The sequence below is a fragment of the Patagioenas fasciata genome, chromosome 18, assembly GCF_037038585.1.
Source record: "Patagioenas fasciata isolate bPatFas1 chromosome 18, bPatFas1.hap1, whole genome shotgun sequence".
NCBI classification, from domain to species: Eukaryota; Metazoa; Chordata; class Aves; order Columbiformes; family Columbidae; genus Patagioenas; species Patagioenas fasciata.
The window spans coordinates 7,786,510-7,795,832 of NC_092537.1; the positions used below are offsets into that span (position 1 = coordinate 7,786,510).

Sequence of the window (9,323 nt, forward strand, 5' to 3'; positions counted from 1 at the left end):
AGCCGCCCCAGCCTTGCTGATACTGCTCCAGCTAAACTGGAGACCGGGCTGGGGGGCTGGTGCTCCCAGTGGGGCCAGGCTGGGGATTTCAGTCCCAAAAAAGGAATAAAAATGGATGGAACAGGTCTGATCTGGCTGGAAGGCAGATGTGGCAGAGGAGGAAGATGTACACTGTGGTGGGGTTGTAGAGGGGTCATAGCCTCTTATCCCCCACCCCCAGCTTCTCTCCAGGCCCCCCAACCAGGGTTGGACCGGAGGGGGCTCAGCAGCCGCTGTTCCTGCGCATGAAGGCATGTCCCCGCACGGGATGCTGCATCTCGATGAATGCCAGCTCGCCCACAGTCACCTCGCAGGGACCCAGCGCCTTGAAACCGCACTTTTGGTAGAAGGGCACGAGGAAATCTTCACACATGAGGAGGGCACGGCGGGCGAAGGGCAGGCAGCGCAGGTACTGCAGGTACCGCCACATCAGGATGGAGCCCTTGCCCTGCTGGCGGAAGGTGCGGTGCACGGCCAGCACGTGGATGTGAACCGCTGTGCCCTGCGGCTTGTGCAGGGTCAGCGCCTCCTGCGAGGGAGGAACGGGGTTAGTGTGACCGGGGGGGTCCTGTCCTGCATCTGTCTGGGTTCCCCATCCCAGTGAAACAGGGTCCGCATCCTCCCCCAAAGGGAAAAGGGTGCTGGTGCCATCCCCTTCACCTCCCTTCAGCATCTCTGAAGGTTTTTCGTTTTAAAATGAATGCTGGGGGGAATTACTGAGTGTATTTTTTTAACAGCATCTGTTAAATTAATTAATAAGGGAGTTTGTTATCACTGGAGAAGCCCTTTAGCAATTAGTCTTGGGAGAAGAGAAGGCTCCAGGGAGACCTTATGTCCACCTTTCATTACTTAAAGGGGCTGATAAGAAAAATGGGGACAGACTTTTTAACAGGGCCTGTTGTGACAGGACAAGGGGTGATGGTTTTAAACTAAAAGAGAGCAGGTTTAGACTAGATATAAGGAAGGTATTTTTGATGCTGAAGGTGGTGAGAGCCTGACCCAGGTTGGCCAGAGAGGTGGTGGATGAACCATCCCTGGAGACATCCCAGGCCAGGCTGGACGGGGCTCTGAGCAACCTGAGCTGGTGAAGATGTCCCTGCTCATGGCAGGGGGGGCACTAGGGGAGCTGGGAAGGGCCCTTCCAGCGCAAACTATTCTATGATTATAAGACTTGGTGAGCAGCCTCAGCGCCCCAGGAAGCTGCTCCCCTTCCCCAGGCTCTGGCAGAGCATCTCCCAGTACACAAGCTGGGAAGAAGTGGGTCTGACTCTTACCTGGCTGAGCCTGTCCTGGTCCCAGAGGGAGCCGATGATGAACGCCACCAGCCTCCCTTCCTCAAACCAGCCAAGGGAGAGCTCTGGGCACAGGTTCAGAAAGTGGCGGATCTCGTCGAGGTGGAGAGGACAGTCCCCAGAGACAGATATGAAGGCTGGAGAGGGACAGCAGTGAGTACAGGGAAGGGGACCCAGACAACCCCCCATGTGGATGAGCTGGGGGCTGTAGCTCTCCACCTCCTTAATCACATCTTCTCCCACCTTGTTAAGGAGCTTGTGGTGCCCTGGCCACAAGTCACAGTCACTGGTTCCCTCCCTCGTCACCCACAAGGTCATGTATGGAGGTTTTGCCACCATGGTGTGCCCCCAAAGAGAATGAGGGACCGCTGGAGGGAAGGGATGGAACATGTCAAGCTGATGCCATGGGGCAGGACCTCCCCGGGCAGCCCCTTACCTTCCCGCTCGATCTCGAACACACTGATGGCGTCCTCGGGGCTGAGGCAGCGGAACTCACTGGCGGGCAGCGTGTGGCGGCGCTGGCCCCCGGGCGAGCTGCGGGGGGACCTCAGGTGAGGGGGCTTCAGGAAAGGCAACGCGCTGAGAGCCAACATCCTCCTCCTCTTGCCTGGTGTCCCGCCTCTGCCTCTGCTCCGCAGCCTCTGCCAGCTCCCGGTGTCACAGAACCCTTTATTTCAGCCAATCTCCTCCAGCGCTCTTAGCTGCTGAAAATACCTGTTGATCACGCACAGGATTAGGCTGCTTGCCACCCGTTTCCTATACATATGTGTGTCTATATATATATATATGGATATACACAGCAAATACCCGCCCACAGTGACCCTATTGCCAGTCTGTTGTTGCTGCAAGCTGGTGCCGGTGCAGGAGCCTGGCACAAATCGTGGGCTGTAAGGAACTCATGGTCCCAGGGACATGGTGGACAATAGCCCAGGGACCAGCTGCCAGCATCCAGGCAGTGGGACAGAGCAGTGACAGGGGCTGTTAGAGGAGCAGGAGCAGGCATGGGGCTGAGCTTCCTGCCCCACATCTCCTGCCCCAGCCCATGGCAAAGCCGGACAGTGGAACAGGCAGGGGGGGCAGATCCACCCCCCAGAGACAGCCTGAGTTCCAGGATTTACTCCCTTCTCTGACTTGCTCAGTGGGTAGGTGACACAGCTTAGTCCCTTTTGGGCTTTTTGGTTGCGCCTGTGCTCACCGACATTACTGAGACAGGTCAATGGCAGGACAAGTGAATGCCACAAGCCTTGGGCATCCCATGTGGATGAGATGCCCCCAGGCTTTGTCTCCTGTCCCAGGAGCTTTGGGCAGTGTAATCCCAGCAGGCACAGCCCACCCCAGGACATGCCATCTGTGACACAGGACCCCAGACCTCCCAGTTCTCCCAGGAGGGTCATCAGCCCCCAAGCTCATGCAGCAGCACCGATCTGCACCGCCCGGCCAAATCCCCTGACCTGGATCAGAGCCTGTCGCTTCAATCTGCCTCCTGCCTCATGTGCAAGCAAACCAAGTTAATAAATCCAGAGAGAACCACAAACCGAGCGAATAAGTTTGCTAAGCACATGCGTCCCACAAGCAGAAATAGTGGGAAGAGCTGCCAGAGCCGTCTGTCTGTCCGACACTGCTCAGCCCAATATTCAAGCAATTTGCAGCAAAGTTGATGTGAAGCCAGGTCATTTTTGATTATTGTTTGAGAGGTGCCAGCTTTGCCTTCTAATTATAGGCTTGCCTCCAGCTAATAGGATTTATAGAAACAAAAGCATTACCAGCACAAACATAGCGCAGGGCAGAACCGGTGCAAGCTGGGAATTTTCCATCCTGAAATGCCGAGGGCTGGGTGTTTGAAATGCCTGTTTTATCCAGCCTGAGGTGAGATGAGGTGTTGTCGTGATTTATTTTCAATGAATTGCTGATTCGACAGTGGATGTGTACCTATGGGATCGGGTCCATCAGGGAGAGAGGTTTTCTTTGGCGGGGGAATTATCTATCATCCCCAGTGCTGGTTCTAGTCACCAAGGGGTGTGTGCAGGGACTAACTGGAATGGTGATGGGTTCATGCTCCAGGGACGTTTGCTCGCCAATAGCCAGGCCACTGTCCCAGAGTGAGTCTCTGTCTCAGATCATATACAGGCTGTAAAGAACGGAATACTGGAAAGTCTCTATGGGGACATCTGCAGAGTTGGGGATGGTTCAAGAACCCCTGTGTGAGCAGCTGTTCTGTTCCCATTGGAGACGGATGGGAAAGGGGAGTCAGATCCCTCCAGCTATTTTTAGAAATGTCTTGAGACCCCAACCAGCACCAGCCCAGAGCAGAAGCTGGTGATGTGGAAAGGCTGCTCCTTAGCTTGTATTCCTCATATTTTTTCCTCTTCAGCACGTTATTCCTGGCAACCCAGGTTATACAGCTGGAGGGCTGATATATTTGTTTTCTGGAAATGAACTTTTTGCTTTGCTTCTCAGGTCACTGCAGATGCAAACGTCTTCTGTGGTGGTTATATACAGCCTGCAGAGCTCAGAGAAACCCGTCACCCTCCACGACCCATTCCTGGACCTGATCCCAAGCCCTGCACATCTGTGGGGATACTGGCACTGCAGTCACACCTGGGTAGCATCTGACCTGCAGAGGTTTCCTTCACCTCACCCCAATTCAAAGACTAAGTAAGAAACCAAGTGAGGAAGAAACTCCTGTTTACCTGGCTCAAGACATCTGTCCTTCATGCTCCAATGCAGCCTCCTGTATATTGTTCAAGTCTCCTAAACCCCAGGCTAAATTTTGTGCTGTACCTTCTTACCAGACCTGTCCGAGATCAATACATATGTGCACACGTAGCAACATCCCAGAAGCTCCTGCTGTAAATTTTCCCCAAACTTGTGTTTGTGCACTAGAGATCAAAGCATCCGTATGGTCCATAGTTATGCTCACTTGTAAATAAACAGGCAAGTCTGCAGTATCCCACTAATGACATCTTTATATTATGTCATGGGTGTCTACCTGGATTTGGAGCCTAAATTTTTAAATGCGTTAGTAGTAAGGAGTTATTCACCTAGTTTTGAAGCCAAATATTCTTTGCAAAAGAGTTCAAGTTCTTTGCAGACCCAGAACACAGAGAATTTCAACAAAAGGACTTCCTACTACGCACGGGTTTTGACAGGACGTTGGAAGCGCAAGGATGGGACAGGGGCTGTGATGAGAGTCACTCTCTTACCTCCACCAAAGTCATTTTTCAGGCAATTCAAGCTCCACACACCAACCCACCTCCCCTCTGCGGTGATTGCCCCAATCCTGGGACACCGAGGCTGGCAAGTCGCAGTGGCCTCGGGGCCACCAGCTGTCCCCAAGGCTGTTAGTACCACCGGGATGTGACAGAAACATGGGTGCTTACCAGACGGGGACCCCGCGCCACTGCTCTGCCCGCCTGGCCCCGGTGGCGCCGTCCGGCAGCTGCCAGGAGAGGAGCCCCAGGGTTTTCCCTCTCCTCCTCTGTCTGCTGCACCCTCTGCAGCCCCCGCTTATATATATTTGTTATTTATGGAGCACGTGATGACATCCTAAGGAGTTTATAACCCTGATGAAAGACAGGGAGAGGTGAGAGGCTTTAAGGTGACAGCCCAGCAAAAGGATCCCATCAGGCTTTTTTTTTCCCCTCTGTCACGACTGCCTGCAGAGGGATAAAACATTTAGCTGATTGCTTGGCTCTGCAAGCCGGGCAGGGAGAGCACAGGGCTTGGCTAGGGACAAAAAGCGATACATTATGCCTGATCCAGACCTCTCAGATGGCATTGGGAGCCCCCAAGAAGCCGGAGCATCCCTGCTGAGAGTGGATGAGCTTTCTTTGTGCCAAGGATGTGCTGGCCATGCCAACCGTGACCGTCCCTTGGGCTTGAGTGGTGGGGAGTTTCTTAGGAGAATCAGCTGGCTTCTTGTAGGCTGGGGGCCAGACCTAAGGTTTGTGCTCTAAGGACCTTACTGCAGAGACCAAGTGTCTCTCTCCTGCACAGCCCTTGGTCCCTGAGAGGTATTACACAGGAAACTGCATGGGCAAAGCAGCAATATTTGTCCCCGTCAGGACGTGTAATATAAGGGGGATTATCCCAGACATGAGCTGCTAGAAAGGAAATGACTGGAAAGGTCAGCAAAAATAAGACTTTTTAAATGTTGGCTTTATCGTTATCATCATGAGCCAGATGCACCCCAGAAAGAAGCCCGGAGCAGGAGGCAGCACTGGCTTCACTGCACCCAGGACATTTCCAGGGGAGATCAGGACATGCTTTAGTTTCCAGCCATGGGTGAAGTGACCTGCAGCTACATTCTTAACTCCCTCTTTTAAGTTTTTTTTCATTGAATTGAGACAGAAATATGACCCAGCAGCTTTCTGCTTTTCAGAAATGGCATTTCAGAGCAATTCCCAGCCATTAAACTGAGGCCAGCAGAGCAGAGGCTGGCCCATGGCTGGAATAGCCAAGTAGGGATGCTGCATTCGATGGGTTTAGCTGGGTCTGTGTCTCTCCCTGCTCTCACACAGCTGCAGAGGGTCAAAAACTCCATTAAATCGGAGCCACAGCAGCGTGCTGAGATTTACATATTTAGCAACTCTCTCAGCATCTTCAAAGAGCTCCAAGCTGTCACGCTGGCCCCGCAGCCGGCTGGTCCCTCCGTTGGCGTGTCCGCTCAGGACGGCAATTATCTCTGGGTAGGATTTGCAGTGAGGGACGACACGTGGGAGGCAGATGAACCAGTGTTTGTCCCTTGCTCATGCAGCCAAGGGGCTGCTCAGCTGTGCCGCCCTCTGTCACTGTCACCATCACACTGCTGGGTTATCCCAGTGCTCAGTGGGCTGCGGGAGTATAATGGGAGATTGGCACGGAAGTGACCTGGACCTGGGGTGTAGAAAACCACATATATCACACTCATGGTTGTTTAGTTTTGTGCGCTTGACTGGTAGAACCCTGTGTTTAAATAACATAGGTCAGTGATAGACTCCGAGGCACCTATTGAACATCCTCGAGATTCTTGCTCTGCTGTTAAAAAGATCAAAGTACAGTGGAAAAACTATGCCTGCATGAATGAAAACCAACAAGCTGCACACTTGCTAGCAAAGCCTGAGCTCCACGTTACCTGCGTTCCTGCCTGAGTGCTGTTTCAGAGATTCCCTCAGCTCACCAGGTAATGGAAATAAATATACTCTTTGAATTTCATCTATGGTTTTGTGGCTTTTCCTGTGACTTGCCTGTGTGGGTTCCTACAAGCTGCTTTGGGTGGCTGCAGCCTTTGTAGTCCCTTGGCAGGGTCTGCCATCACAGGGGATGCAGGTGACATCAGTGTCCTCCCCTATGTGGCACCATCCAAGGAGATTTCTCTCCCAAACTCACATAATTACTCACATAATTACCAGGCTGAACACACTGCTTACATCCCTGTTTTGCACCTTCCCCTGGCTTAGCTGAGGGGACCCATGTACCCAAAGAGGGTGATGCTTTTCTCCTGGCAGTGACATAGGAGGGGTGGCAGCAGGACTTTGCAGCCTGGCATAGCTTCAAGGTCAGCTGCAGGCTCTGGTTTCATTCTCCCTTCTCTCCTGCCTTTTCGCTAGCTGTTGCAGCCTGGCAGCATGCCAGTGTTTGTCGTTGCTGGAACTTCTCAGCAGGATGTGGCTCTTTGGACATACTCGATATTCTCAGCACTTGCCAGTCTGGCTACCTGCTGCTTTTATCCCTCAATGCTCTGCTCCTGTGCTGCCAAGAGCAGTTAAAATCCCCAGCAGGTCCCACACAGCCAGTGTGCCTCCAGCCTCTCCACTGGAGCGGGGCATTTGGTGCAGCTTAGGAGCCTGTGAGCTGGTGGTCTTTTGAAATAGCCGTACAGGGCTCCTATGGATGGTGGCCAGACCCCAGCCCCAGCCTCCAAATAGACCCTAGAGGGGCTGGTTCTGCTCTGTGCTCTGAAATGTTTATGTATATCTGCAATGCAAACACACACATACGTACGTTTCCTGTGACATATTCCTTTCAGCCCATCGGTGCAGCTGATGCAGTTCTGCAAGAGCGCAGAGTTGGTTCCCTCTGCAGACCCTAATGGGGAGCTGGGGAGGTGATGCTGCTTCACAGTTTGGCTGGAATCCCAGCAATGGTCAGGGGAAGCCTCAGGCTTTGAACTGAGGCTTTGACGTGCTCCGGATCAACATGTGCCTTTGCAAGGCTGATGTATCTTGTTACTCCTCTGCACGGGCTTTTGAGAAAAGAGAGCAAGCACAGAAGAGGACAGTTTTACCCACATCTGCTTGGCCATGGCAACCTCAGCCAAAAGTGGGAGGCCAGGACCCATCTGAGACCTTTTTTATCCCCTGCCCAGAGCACAGGCGCTGGTAGTGATTAGCCTCATTTCCTTCTCTGCTGGACTGTGGCAGCCTGTAACTAGGTCATGGCCACTCACCACACAATCCCGGGGAAGACAGAGATTGGGGTACAGCTCTGGGAGGAGAGGGATGAGGAGGTGTGAAGGAGCCAAGCAAAGGCAGCCCACCACCCTCCAGTCCCAAGGCGTCAACAGGTCTATATCCAGTTCTGACTTAGGGACATGGCAATTGGGTGATGTTTCACTGAGACATCCTGCTTCTTGCAGCTCCACAGGAGCTCTCCTGCCTGTGGTCCAGCCCCGGCATGCTGCTGGTGGCAGCCAGGGTGATGCCGTGGAGATGGATGGGGACCAGATACCACCTATGGGGAAGCCAAATCCTGCATCCCAGAGCAAGGCTGGGCCTGGACCAGCCCCAGCAGGGGATTCATAAAGTCTTGGTCTCAGCAAAGAGGATGAGAGGAGGGAGGTGAGGAGGATTGCACTTGCATAAAGTTGTGCCTATAGAAGGTGATGCCACTCCAAGGCCATTTGTGGGGAGGGCCGGAGGTGTTTGATGAGGGCAGCACAAGCCAGTAGGGAAGGGACAGGTAATCCTATGCAGAATGGGGGCATCGGGCGCTGCTGAGGTCTTTCCCCTGCCCACCCAGCCTCAGGAGATTTGCTGGGCTCACCAAGGGGGAAGATTTCCATATGCTGCATCACTTGTTATTATTTATGTTCCCTGATGTGATCAGGACACACCGATTCCTGCCAAGCTGTTTGTTTGATTGACAGCGATAAACTCCCAGCCCACCACCCTGGGAGGGTTTGGGAACATTTCCCAGAACCCAAGCAACAAGCTCTGCTCTGAAGCACCTTTTCTGAAGGCTCCAGCAGTTGGCAGGGGTGATACAGGAACACACGTGCCTCTGGGAAAGAAGCAAAAGACGAAAATATTTGCAGGATCGGCTAAGGAGCAGTTGCAGAGTAGAGGGATGCCGAGAGCTCTCCTGCTTCCCAGCCAGGAGCTCCACAGCCTCCCAGCCCGGCGGACAGAGCCTGGCTGCAAACGCTGGGGCTGCCGAGCGAAGCTGCTGCTCCTCTGGGCCAACAAACCGGGACCGCCCGTTCCCTCCCGCCCGGCCGGGAGCCGCCGGGCCCGACCCTGCGCGGCGGCGGGAGGCGACAGCCCACGAGGTGGCACCAGAGCCCCGCCGCGGGTCCGGCACCGGCACCCTCCGGGCATCCCGGCACCCTCCGGGCATCCCTGCACCCTGTGAGCATCCCGGTACCCCGTGAGCATCCTGGTACCTGCGGGCATCTCAGCACTTGTGAGCATTCTGGTACACTGTGAGTGTCCTGGTACCCTTCAAGCATCCTGGTACTCTCCGAGCATCCTGGCACCCTGTGAGCATCCTGGCACCTTGTAAGCATCTTGGAGCCCTGCAGGTACCCAGCACCTGCAGGCACCCAGCATCCTGTGAGCATCGCAGCTTTCTGTGAGCATCCTGGTACTCTCTGGGCATCCCAAGCACCCTCCAAGCCTTCCAGCACCCTGCTGGCATTCCCAGCACTCTCAGGGCATCCCAGTACCCAGCAGGCATCCCAGAACTTGCCCCTTAACCCCTGCAAGGCCTGTGCAAAGACACCTTGTGAGAGGT

General features: G+C 54.1%; 1 protein-coding gene across 1 annotated transcript; it reads right to left on the bottom strand.

Annotated features, from left to right (window-relative positions):
• Nucleotides 1-59: 59 nt before the first annotated feature.
• On the bottom strand, nt 60-2,040 carry AANAT (aralkylamine N-acetyltransferase). Its single transcript, XM_065852676.2, has 3 exons — nt 1,768-2,040; nt 1,314-1,468; nt 60-568 (listed from the first exon to the last, which is right to left on the bottom strand). Exons 1-3 carry the CDS (start codon nt 1,922-1,924, stop codon nt 263-265), a joined length of 618 nt encoding a protein of 205 aa, XP_065708748.1. The 5' UTR covers nt 1,925-2,040; the 3' UTR covers nt 60-262.
• Between the last annotated feature and the right edge of the window lie 7,283 nt (nt 2,041-9,323).